Source organism: Drosophila suzukii, chromosome 3, assembly GCF_043229965.1.
Source record: "Drosophila suzukii chromosome 3, CBGP_Dsuzu_IsoJpt1.0, whole genome shotgun sequence".
Taxonomy (NCBI): domain Eukaryota; kingdom Metazoa; phylum Arthropoda; class Insecta; order Diptera; family Drosophilidae; genus Drosophila; species Drosophila suzukii.
The window spans coordinates 9,267,860-9,281,610 of record NC_092082.1 but is presented as its reverse complement, the minus strand read 5'-3'; the positions used below and the strand labels follow the sequence as shown (position 1 = coordinate 9,281,610).

The 13,751-nt window shown below is 40.7% G+C and overlaps 1 protein-coding gene across 2 annotated transcripts in view; it reads left to right on the top strand.

Annotated features, from left to right (window-relative positions):
* Positions 1–13,751, top strand: part of dpr6 (defective proboscis extension response 6) — a 111,441-nt gene that overhangs the window by 76,247 nt on the left and 21,443 nt on the right. For both annotated transcript variants that reach the window (XM_017079575.4, XM_017079576.4), the window contains exon 6: positions 1,785–1,953. In XM_017079575.4, the coding sequence (XP_016935064.3) occupies positions 1,785–1,953 (169 nt within the window). The remainder of the gene's footprint in view (positions 1–1,784; positions 1,954–13,751) is intronic.

The following is a 13,751-nucleotide window of genomic DNA, read 5'->3' as shown; positions in this document are numbered from 1 at the left end:
CACAAATATTTTATTTACTTTTTGCCATTGTTTGCTCGTATTATTGTTTCCCGTTTGTGTCTTTTGTATAGCTTTTCCCCCAATCCCAATTCCAATCCCAATCCCCAGATTGAAGAAGTCAGAAACAGCTGCAGTTGTCATGAAAATTGCAAGCGGCATGCCATGAATTTTTAAAATCAGAATGACAGAATGTTTTTTTTTTCAATTTATTAAATGACAAACTGCACATTCGCATTTATTCAGACTCGCTGATGCTTGCGACGACCCCAAACCCCGGGCTCATTAACTAATTTGTGCCGAAGGCAGAAAATATTATAATACAAATATGATATTTATGCCGGAGTCAGCAATAATGGGGCCGGGATATCGTGTGCCGACTGATAGGCAAACTTTTCACTTGCCAAAAGTTTCAGCGATAAAGTTTGTGCCATTTTCATTGTTTTCGTGACAGATATCCAGTAATTTTTTGGGTGTATTGGGCTTGGTAAACAAAGAAAATGTCAAGCCTTGGTAACGAAACATATTATAGTTCCTAAAATAAGGTTAAAATATTTTTTTTTAATGAAAATTGGATCTATGTTTTAGAATCAATACTTACTTTTTAAAGGATGTACAGAAGGTTTATAAAAAGTTATGTTTTACATATTAATCTACGCTAGTTTCAAGTTTTATATTTTTTGATCTGTCAATTAAAATTAGAATTTTTCATAACATATATTCTGAATTTTTTACAATGCATTTTATAAAGTTTAGTTGGTTGTCTAAAATATTTAAACTGTCTAGGGAAATATTTCAAAAATGATTTTAAAATTATCAGTCATCTAAAGAGTATTCTACAAATTTTTATAAACGTGGAAATTGTGCAATCAACATATTTCCTTAATCGGTATCAATGTAATGGGACTAATTTTGTTCAATTTCCTGTTCTAGTTCTTGATGTCTATATCTATTTAGCCATCGTCATCATTATCAGGGACGCTAAGTTTCCTTTCATTCCTCAACGTATCGCAAATGTCGTCGATTAGTTGGGATTAGGGGGCAAATTATGCGCCTGACAGTTGGCCCGGGGTCTTTTGGCCAAGGGTTGTGAGCTGTCTCATTTCCGCCGCTGTTGTTTTCAGCATTTTTTCTGCCCTTTGTTGGTAGCAATGTCTTTGCCCCGTCAGCGGCATTATGTGTTAATATCAGTTCTCTGTCAGCTCTCTCTCTGTGCCACTGTGAACTTTGCCCCCACCCTGCCTGTATTGGCAAATTATTCCGGTATTTGCTTTTGTCAGCTGGAGGCAGCGACTTAATATGCATTCAACTCGACTGTTAGAGCCAGTCCTCGAAAGGACCTGCCATCATCCTGCAGAAATCGATAATATCAAGTCGGCTGCCAATGGCTGCCAGAAAGTAATAACCATAATGAGAGGAGCTGCCTGATATCCCCTTGATTTGCATGGCATTTCACGCGATCTTTGATGTCGAGAGTTAACTTTAATCACGAAACAGAAACAGAAATCGAATTCCAATTAAAATCACAATTTCCACGAGTGTCAGTCATTATTTTGCAATTCAATGTACAAGTAGATGAAGGAAGGGGAGATATCAAAATATTCTGTAATTTATTTAATCTTTCAATTTTTCACACTTTAAGGCGGGTCAAAAATTACATTAGGAACAACAGCCGTCGCAACAAGAAATTTTCTGTTTGTCCCCTCATTGTTTTGGCATTATTGTGCGAAATGGAGAGGGTGTTTTGTACCCGGAATGTACTCACGGATCTCCTCCTCCACTTGCAGGTCATTAATTATGATTCATCAAGAGGCGGCGTGTCGGTAATTACCGAAAAGGGCGATGTGACAACCTCATTTCTGCTCATACAGAATGCAGATCTGGCCGATTCGGGCAAATACTCCTGTGCGCCCTCCAATGCAGATGTGGCCAGTGTGCGTGTGCATGTCCTAAATGGTAAGTACCCATTCCCATTGTCCCCGTAATACCCATTGCCCCACTCCACCCCAAATTCCGAATTGTTGCCATCCCATCTGGGCAAATACTCGAAAATGCCCCGCCCATGAAATGACATTTGTACGAGAGCGCTTACATTAACTGACAAACGAACCCGACAGCCATCCTCTGCGATGTCGTTTTGTTTTCTTTGTTGCTTTTAAAGCACACAAAAAAATCACATATATGTAGTTTTTACTCAAGGATACAAATTGGGAGTCCAATTTTTACATGGTATTCTTACAAAGTTCCGCCATGTGCCTAGTTCCAGACACTTGGGAAAATCTCTTATTCGGGCGGACAACTAGAATTATGACATAAGCGTACTGATCTGTTATAATAAAATTCAGAATATTATAAATGCTATAAAAATTGGATGAACATGGTTAAATAATTTTATTCTTTATTTGGAAGACACTTTTTTAAACACTTTAAGTGTTATTTTTAAAAGAAACAGGATTTCTTTGACACGTGTTGTTTTGAAATCACATTCAAATGACACTTTAGAAGCCTAAAAGTATGCAGTGACTAGAGTATTCGGCTTTCTGAATGAGTATAATGTTGCATACTGATATATTTAAGAAACAAATTTATAATTACTCTGAAGCTGTATCTCCTCAAAATCAACAAAGTATTGCTAAAAATGAAGAAAATATTTTGAACTTTCTTTGTTATCACGACGAAATTGATTTCTTGCTGTGTGGCAAACTTTCAAACGCATTGGCAGCATTGCTTTTGCCCTGGCATCTGAATACATGTATCCGTGACAGGGCGTTGCCCAGCGGGACGTTTTATGAAGTCAAATGGTCCTGGCTTGGAGGGCTGGACCGATTCGGATCCACCAGTGGACACCGGACCAGCGACTGGTGACCCCGACCGCTGACCGCCGACCGCCTTGACCCACTGAAAGCGAACAGAGCCCCGTTTCCGATTGCAATTTCGGCTCATTTCCGCCTGCATGCAGGATGCCCGTGACTCTTTCACAATTGACCGAATCCGGGTCCTTAATAAATTGTGCAGGAACTTAGTTCGCTTGATTTCCACCCGGACCACAAAAGTGCAGCGGTCCAACAACAATCCCGTCCAGCAACTGAAAGTGGCCCAATTTCGGTTGGAAGTTTTGATGTGACCCACGGGGCCAAAGGGAATGGATGTTTTCCAGCTGCCTCGCAGCACATAATCGCATCAATTATGAGCAAATTAATTAGCACACTGCGGTTAATTGCAGTTAAGTGAGTGCCAGACAGAGTTGGGAGCTCCCGGGAAAGGATTTCCACCCGCGCCAAAGACGGATGCCGGCGACATTTACAAATTGCGAGTGGGGGAGTCCATGGGGCAGAGGAATTGTTGCAATTTGCCAGCATAATCGCTGTCGATCGTCGTGGATTTGACACAGTTAAAATAAATTACGTAATTGTAAAGGCCAGAGACAAGGGCAAAAACCAGGGGGCGGTATGGAATGGGAAACCCTACGACAATGACAGCGAATGCTATACAATTTGAACTTTGGGGCGGGTGAGGGAGTGGGGGAAGGTTGGGGTCCGGACCGGAAAAGGAAATGAAGGGGGCACGTTTTTCAATCATGCTAACAGCACCATGGTGACCCCGACACCGCCCACCACCCACCGCTTGCCGCAAATGGACCGCGAATGGTAACGTGCGGAAATCCATGCTGTAGCCATTGTAAACGTTTGCCAGCTATTATGCATGAATGCATAGAAATAGAAAACATCGGGAAAATGCCGGGAAAACCCGGGAAAAGCGGAGCTCTGGTTTTCCCACCAGCCAGGTGCTTCGCGGGCAGAGATTCCGGGGCGATTGTGGGTTAACAAACAAAATAATGAAGCAACAGCGCGACCATACAAACGAGCCAAAGGACGCGGCTCTGTAAACACCTCTAGTTAGGTACCCTTTTGAACACCCCCATCCTGACCAAACCTATCCCTATCCAGACCTTTTGGTCATCCCGAGGCAGTATACCCTTTTAAGCACACCTTTTGGGTTTACTCTGCGTACCCTTTTGACCAAACTTATTCACTTTACTTATTTACCAAGTTTAAATTATAGCTCTTACAAATTTATAGGGAAGTCTTTAGTAATAATATTTCTTATTAATTTAAAGTACTCAGTAAAATATTTTTTTTAATATTGTTTATATTTATTCAATTGCTTTATACTTATTTTTAAAGTAAACGTTTAAGAGTTAACAAAGAGTAATTTGAAATCACAGAAATTAGAAATAAACTAAACGAATTTTTACATTTCACATTAAATGTTAAATGTTATTTTTTGGAAAGCCACTTATAACAATACTTTGAAATAAATATAAGTGCGTTTTTGCCGAGATTAGTTTTTATCGACTTAATTTCTACTAAAGCTTGTTCTCTGCTTTTGATAGTCGAATGACAAACCCATTATGGTTATTGAAAAACTATTCGTAAAGCGGATTAACAAATTCAACATTTGTTGTGGTCTAAACAAGATTTTTTGTGCTGGCTTGTGGTATGATGGGCATTTTGGTGTTTGAATAAAAGCCTTGTTCAATCGTAATCTGGATAAAAATCAGATTTTCTATATGGATGCAGATTTTGCCACAAAGAGTTTAAGTCGGAGGCCACTTGAACTCAAACGTTTATGACAGGAAAAAGGACCTCGTCTCTTGACAGACAAACTAATCGCAGTTGTGAGTTTGGCTTCGAAAATTGACCAGTTGCCTTGCAATCAGAAATGTTCTTTGAGCAAACCACACTCCTTAGGACCAGCATATGGATTGATCATCGAAACAAGCCAGGTGGCCAGAGCTTAATGTAATTATAGGTCAGATAAAACCACCTTATCAGATCTAGAAAAATATCAGACCATAAAAAACTATAAATTAAAAACAGAAATGCTTTACTTGTTTATTAACAAGTTCAGGAAAAATACATAGATTATTAATAACAAAAATTTAATATCAATTTGCTTTTATCAATTTTTACTGAGGAATAAAAACTATATATGACCTCCTATGAACTGCAACGTATTATGGGTAAGCAACGGATAAACTTAATAAAGGGTACATGTTTTTCTGTTTGAGCCTTCCTCTATTTACTGAGATATACTTACGGTACGAGTAAATAGAATATAATGTAGTGGTCTCCTACGAGCTAAGCGTTATTACAGTTTTGATGCCGGCAATCAGGGTTCGCTTCCCAAGTTCGTAAATATTTAGAGGTCCTAGGCCGCATCCGTCAGAGGAAACGGAAGGCTGTCAGGGGCACAATATGCGGAGCATCTGCCTTGGGGATCTGTAGATGAGATGGGTCCCAGCCACATTAGTGGGCTTTTTGAGAGTCCGGGTGCCATTAAATTGGATATGAAAACCACAGCCGAAAACCACGGTGCATACTGTGCCGCCTTCGAAGCGATTGCATTCGGCACATCCAATGTGCCTGTCAATCAGGCAACAATTGGGTAAATCAGGACTCGGACTCGGTCCTCCGGACCATGTCCCTCCACGCTGCGTCGACGGAATGCCTAAGCAGGTTGTTTGCCCTATTTGCTGCTGATGATTTCGATGCATCCTTGCAGGATGGATGGAATCAGAGGAGGGGGGAGGCTTCAGCTTCCACCTGGCCCCATCCAATTATGGTAGAAGGAGACCGGAGGAGTTGGGGGATCAGGTGGCCGGGTGCCTCATGGCTCGGCATATTGATATTTGTGCGACGGACAACGCTGCCTGCGCAGTTTACACTTGAGAAATCAAACGGAATCCCCGACAAATGTCCTGCCACCTGATCCCCCGGAAAACGAGGAAATCCCGAGGAAAGTAAAGTTCCAGTTTCGATTTATTTTCGCCAGCTTGAAATTTCTTTGGCTATTTGTGTAGCGCTTTTGTTGGCTGCTCATCAAATGGCAAACGACTCTGGGCAGATCAAGAAAAGTGTGAGAAGTTAAAGCCTTGACCTGCTTACTATCCCCAAAAAAGCGAGGAAAATAAGAGGAAAATCCCCTGGCTCGCTGCACGTATCGAAGTCACCCGTATGTCCATGTCCTGCAAAACACACGGACACACTGCACACACACACAAACATCCCGAGACTAGAGACGCCAAAATCCTTTAGTCAAGTTTCGCAGGATGGCGAATTTATTCCACTCCGTGTCCCTCCAACAACATCGTGTGCTGCAGATTAGCTTTGTATTTTGTCACAGGAAATTACATTGCGCCTTAAGGATGCCGTAGTGCAAAAATTTCGTTTCATTGTTTGCGCGTTTGTAGTTGTGCGAAACGGTGACTGAGTGTCCGACCTCCTGATCCCGGTCTTTGGACCAGTTGCCATGACCAGTCCTAGCTGGAGTGCCATTCCCCATTCCCCGAACCCCAATCCCCTGGCCTGCACTGTGGGGAAATCCAGGAATTGGAGAGTACTAGAATCTTCCTGATTTAGGAATGCTTCGTATATGAATTGTACACTTTTAAATGCGAAGGTCCTTAAGGGATGCGGATTATCAGATAAAATATAAAAATATATCTATTCTTAGTGGGGGTTTCTATGGAGTTATATAAAGTCTTTACCATTTTTCTAACCTTTCTATTTGAGAAATATTATTAAAAAAATTATATATTAAATACAATAACGATTTTAAGTAGTCAGTAATGTCTTTGCAACCACAAGAAATATATTTTGTCAGGTTCCGGAGATTTTTTATAGGTACAAGTTATAATACTTAAAGATTCTAATCAAGCTTCTTATCATTATAAGTTAGGGTATGAAAATGCATTTAAGTACTGTAGGAATTTTAGATGTAAGTCCACCTTATTCATTTTCCAACTCTAACATATTAAAGAAGCTTAACTTTCAAAATAAATCTTTTAGGAAAATAATTAAGTGACTATTAAATATTGGTTTCTAGAATTTTTAATCAGTTGGTTACTTAATGTAATGGTTTTTTTCAATGTACATCTCAGGTACGCTCCTTTGCCGTCTTTCGCCTCTAATCGTGTGTACGTGTGCCACTGAAAGAGGTGTGGGTTCTTTGGTTCGGGGAATCCAAGCAACTGTCCACCTGCCCCCCATTCCTGCCCCATTAGTCTCTACATTAGGAGCTGCGCACAAAGCTCACACTTCCTGTGTGGACGGGTCTATGTGAATGTGACGCACTGTTGTTGCAGCAGCTAGTTTGGCATTCCGGCAACACAATTTAATACAAGGGATAGCAAATTGCACAGGCGAGATGTGTGTATTTAAATGGCAATGATGCCAGTTTCTTGATAGGCGGCAACAATTACACTGGGATATTTATTAGAAGGTGGTGTTTAATTGTTATCTTTAAGTGGTAATTAAGTTGGGTACAACTTTCCAAATGAGCGTAGCATTGCATATAAGTGATATAAGTGATATGCAAGGAAGATCTTAACTGAAATATTGTATTTAAATTATGAAACCTATTTTATAAAACATGTTAATATTGTTACTTTATAAACCAAAATTTTATCTAATACCACCTTTTTGATGTATTATCTGCTGACAATTTGTAAATGACAAGCTCATTATTTTCCCCCAGTGCATCTCCCGCAAACTAATGCCAGGAAAAACTTTGTCCATAACTTATGATATCATTTCCGTGTGTGGGCTTCCACATCTGAGCTCTGCCGCCATTACAATCGCACACTTAGAGCCTTCGCTTCAAGCACAGTCAATCCTTAGAGATTGCCGACTAACATAATTTGTGCCATGTTGAACAACGGCAGAGTCGAGTAGGAAAATGTGGGAACTAAGCCCCCACCGCAGATCAACCCGATACTTTGGCCAAAGTCGAGTAGAGAACCTCATAGCCGGGATAACTCCTTCGATGCCGAAAGTCCGGGGAGGCATACAAATCCGCAGCTAATAATATACGGCTTTTGTTTATTAGATTCATACATTTTCTAGCCAACTTTTGACGCATATGCGTACGTGGGTGGTTATTCTGTTCTATCGTTTTGGGTTTTATGGCCGAACTGCGTGCTCGAAGTGCCCCAAAAAAGCCGAATTCCATCTTCGAGCCCGCCACTCGAAGTGATTTTAATAAAATTACCAAAGCGTGTAGGTAAAAACAACTTGGAGATTGAAGCTTGGAGCTTGCTGAGTGGCCTCGACATGTAAATCCTGACCAGAAATCGCTGCCGTTGGCAGAAAATCGACCTATGATGAAATCGGGCCAAATTGCATGATTTACGTAATGGAATAAATAAAATAAATTGCTTAATTTACTGATAAATTACATGAGCAGCAGCATACGAAAGTTTGCCGTGACATATGTGGTGGGGGGATGTGGGTGGGTTTTTTGGGTGGTTGGGTGGCTCAGGGTGTCATAGTAACACTTACGTTTGGGGGGGATTTTCAGGCAGGCCTTTGTTCTCCCTTTGTTTCTGTTTCTGCTTCTGCATTTTTACTTTGGCACATTTTACGAGATTAATTTCGTTGCCCAGGCGATAGCTTTTGTGGGGTGAAGGGTCAGTCAGGTGGGTGGGCGGAAGTGGGTGGCCAGTGGTCAGCTGCAACCACAATAACCGCAGGCCACACACACACAGAAACCACCCACCCGCCTTCAAGAGAAAAATGGCGGCGTGTAAACTACGGCTACTTAACCCACACAATCGTAAACGCACCTGGGCTCCCACCGCCTTGGCCCTCGAATATTTTGCCAAAGATTTATGCCAAAAGCTAATTTCATGGAAAAACGTATTGTTCTCGTGTGTATTTTGAGGTCAGCATAAGCCGCTGCACTATTAAGCCGAAAGTGTTCAGTTCGCTGGCCAGGCTTTTGTATTGTTTTCTGTTCTGGCCACGTTATTGCCGCCCGACTTGACCCAAATCTAATTATTTATGTTAATCGCTCTCCGAAGCCTGCTAAATTTATCATACATAAAGGCGTAAATTTACTATCCGTCCCCGTTGTGATAGGCCTGTCTACATAAACTAAAATTAGTGCAGCTGGTGCAGTTGACAAGATTCAATTAGTAAGTTGCCAGGGACCATAAACTTTAAATTCGTGGCTTAGAAAAGTTCTGAGTAAAGGAGCTCTAATAAGAAAGTGAGTGGAGTGATGGGACACGTTCGTAGCCGAGTTGGCCAAACAAACTAATCGAAAGTCAGGACACTCCAGGCCACTGGACAAAAGTATAATCACACCAGCAGCAGCAGCAGCAGAAGCAGCAGGAGCTCCACCAGCCATACAGCCAACTTGTGCAATCTGGCAGGACTAATCTCAAAGGATCCCCTGTGTGTGTGTGTGTCCTGGCAAAGTCATCCCAGCATATTGGCCCTATATCAATGTATCTGCTCGGTTGCACTCCCCCATCCTTCCATCCCCCCAAAACCCATTTGAATTTTCAATTGAAATCAAGTCTTAATGTGACCCAACTGGCCAGGGATCGAGACAGCCACCAAAACTGGCAGCCCAAATTACAGCTGGACTCATTTATGGCCAGAACGGATATCAAAATTTAATTAAATTTTCATTTTCAATTTGTCTGTTGCCCCATGAGTGTGTATCTCTGTGTGTGGCTGTTTTAAGTAGCCAGCGAAACTCAATTTTTTTCAAACACTAGAATTCCAATTGAGGACATTGCCAAACTCAATTATGACAACTGAAACGGGTAGCCAGAAAAAAACCGAAAAACAAAGAGGGAAATCGGTGAAAAAAACGTCGATTATCCAGCTTGGGTTGAGCATTTTTCATCGTGTATTTTGTCATTTCCAAATTTGTCACATGACATGAGGCAGCAACAACTTGCCCTGGCATAATGTTGGCTTTGGCATTAATGTCGTATCCCCAAACACACTGCCATTCTGCCAGCCATTTGATTTCCCCATAAGGGATTCCCTCTTCCAATCCCAAAACCATCCAATTCCCCTTGCCACCGAGACATCCTGGGACTCTCTGGGGATTTTAACGAATGTGATTTGAAAATCAAGTTTTTGCGCAAATTGTGAAAACGAATAAAAGGCATCAATCATTCAGTTGAGCATCGAGTGAGCTGGAGTGTATAGTAAATGTCACTGCCATGGACTTCTCGCTGGTCAGCGGAATAATGTGAGGAGAATGGAAGTGGAGTCCTGGACAGGAGTCGGTGGACTTCCGCTTGCCGGGGCATTTCCGCCGGCCACTAAGCGCCCTGCTCAATATGCCAGGAGTCCCAGGACCTTCGTCTATCAGCGAGTCCTTGTCCACCGAGCTCGTGAGTGTGTCTGCATTTATGCGCTGATCTCCCTTGCGAATTCCCTTTTTTCTGCCCCCTGTCCTGGCCATATTAACAAAGTTAAGCCAGCACATCGGGTGGTAACATACATATTTACCCCCATTCTAATGACATTTCCAGGTTCTAATGGGAATGAAGGTGTACAAGGAAAAAGCACCATGGTATGCCCGGGACCTTCCTAGAAAATTTAATGAAACTCCTGGAACTAAGCAGACAAAACTACAACATTATTAATTTCTTCAAAGCAGTTTGGCTTTGGAGATACTGGGAAATTTTGCTTACATTTGCCTTTCACAAATAAAATTAATTGTGGTCATAAGTAAGACCATATGACACTTGCTAGATTTTTGACTAACTGACAGAATTTATTTTAAAAACTAAGACCTTATTTCATAGCTACAAATATTTATGGTCATGTGCCACTTAAAAAAAAAACTTATGACACTTTTGGATATATGAATAACTGACTGAATTTATTTTATTAGGAAAGACCTTATTTCATTACAATTATTTATGGTCATATGACACTTAAAAGAGACCTAATGACAATTTGTAGATTTATGACTAGCTGACTGAAATTATTTAAACCTGGTGGCAACTTACAGATCTTATGAATTTATATATTAAATTGTCTTAGAGTTTCCATAACTTTAAAAATAAATTTAGCCAATTAGTCAAGCAAGTGACATAAGGACACATAATTTCGCCTTTCCTACAGAATTAGTATTTAAAAGTCATGGATACCTGTAAACATGAGTATTTTAAGTTATTATATAAATTGACACATTTCTCTAGGTTGCAACGACTTCTTAAAATAAATTTTGTCAGTTAGTAAACATAGTAGTAGGTTACATTTTAATCTGCAGTAAAGGCAGCATTATATTAATATTACTTACATTTCACGGTATCTCATAAAACCTATAATTGAATTTTGTCCTTTCCCAGTGTAACCCAGTTCATAAACAGCAAATTCATGAATGTACCCCGGCATAACCTTTAATTTCGTCGTGCGAATAAATGTGTGTTTATTTGTATGGCTCTTATGCCTCAATTTGCCGGCCGGGCAGACTTGTTTAGGGATGATGATGTTTTCGCCACTGCCGGCTTTGCCTTTCGGCTTTTACCTTTGGCTGGGTAATAAAACCAACTGGCTTCTATGGCATGGCCACTCGGAGGCAAAAGACCTGCTGGGCAGCTTTGGCTTTTTGCACAGGTGACACATTCATTTGTTGGACGCTTTGATTATACCAAACGAACCGAAAACCGTTAGTGAGGGCAGGTATTTTGGCCCGGTCCAAGCTGTTGGCCAGATTATGTCTCTCTCTGAATTGGCAAATGCTAAATGGTAATTTGTCTGGCAGACAGGACCCTTTTTGGTGTTTATTGCTGTTATTTCGCTGTGACTTGGGGGCACCAAAAATTGCATTTGCTTTATTAATTAAATACCAATTTACTTTGGCAATTCAATTATCAGATGCACAGTCATTCGCCTGTTATTGAAAACACCTCTCTCTTTATCAAATATTCGACTAAATGGCGGGACCGACAAAAGGGTTGGCAAATATTCCACACAAAATTCAGTCGGAAGAACAATAAAACTGAGTTTTCATTTAAATTCATCATTTCCTAAGGAATTTCTTTGACTCCCATGTCAGAACGCTTTTGCTTGGCTGTGCACTTTCAATTCTTTCAAAGTGAAAACGTAGAAAATTCCAGGCGTAAGAATGTTTTTCATATCTTGGTTTTTCATTATTCGAGTCTTGGTGTCAAAAAGAAAACTTGTTAGATGACTTCGAAAAGCTGCAATAAAATATTTTGTTTTAAAATGTTCAATTGTGGGTCTTGTGTATCATCAACACTTTGTAGATCAATTGAGTTTCCTAAAATAAAAGAAACACCTTTTGTATGCAAACTTACAATGTGGTTGGCTCTTTTTATTCCTAGCCGAAACCACCATAACTACCAAAATTTGTCAAAAGGGCGTATTGTCATATCCTTTGGTTGCCTATAATTAAATGGGAGAGGTCGCTGTGTTTACCCTTTGATTCTGGGGAAATCAAAAAAAATCCGAAATGAAATATGAACTCTTTTTAGTTGTTTCTGGATTGATTCGACCTCCAACCACTCACCTGCCCACCTGTCCGGTGTTTTTTGTTACCCTGTCTATTACCAGAACTGACACAGCTCCCTTTGCCGCTGCTCACAATTTTATTTCTATTTTTTTCACGAGTGCACAGCAGTTTTTGCCCCCCGCAAGAGGCAGCGAAAAAAACGTGCAACATATTCAAAATTGCATCATGCAGAGTTGCCAGGCACCCCTGACTTTTTTTTTAGTTGCTTAACCCATGACGTGTATCAGGATGGCAGGATGCAGGATTCAGGATGCAGAGGGTCATTGTGTTGCACAAACAAATGCTTATGTTTTTGCTTATCCTGGCAGCAGCACTCGCTCGCAATCTTGCCCAGATTGAAAGCCATAATCCCGCTGCTCTGCCGGTACATACTCGTATTTTTTCGCCACAAAATAGTGAAGGTGAAAATCCGAACTTTTGGCGGTCAGTTAATTGAAGGTTGTTTCCAAAAAAAAAAACAGAAAATACCACCTACACAAAAGGGATGGGAATCCCTGCCGCAGTCTTGCACCACAAGCGTTTCGGGCATGATACAGAAATTTGCTCAAACTCAAAGGCATTTGCTTTTAATTAAAAATTTCCACTCGGCGAACTTTGGCGACCCGCTGGAAATTACTTACTGCCAACTGCAGATACTCTCGACCTCTCGACCCAGGGCATCATAACCGAAAGAAATGGCTGTATTATATGCATAATCAATTTAGCTATGCAATTTTAATTACAATTTGTGGGCGGGGTCAGCACACATGGCACGCCCCCTTTTCGGGGAGGAGGAGTAGGGATATTCGGAAATGGCTGCATAATGGAAGATCCTCGAGTGCAGTCACGCCTCTCGAGTCCCTCGTCCTTCGTACTGCGGCCCAACTGACAGACAGTGTCTGCGAAAAGTTAATACACATGACGTGCAACAAATTATATTTATCGCGCATCGGCAAGCATCAAATTATCATGGTACACCGCCAACCGCAGCAAGTAGCGCAAGGATCTCGGTGTCTCATCGACATCCCCGTGGTCCTTGTCGCCGTTGCAAATTGATGCTTAAGGACAATTTTCACTTCATTACATTGCGTCTCCTCCATCCTTTTTTTTAGAGCATATCCAATGGGTATCAGGAGTGTAGTTAAACCAGGTGCAAGGTTTGCACGATTACAGTTTTAAATATATGTACTTAAACTACTTAACTTTAAAGAAATTATTTATTTATTTTTGGGAATAAGACCTAGTTTTTAATGGTAATCAAAAGGCTTTAAAAATCCTGAAGGTAAGGAAATACCTATACTAGTATACAAACCTAAATATACCTTTAAAATTGTATTTCTATATTTAAATATTGATTTATATCCTTGAACAATTATTGACAGTTTTGATTTTTGAGAATTATACATTTTTTAAACTTTCCTCCT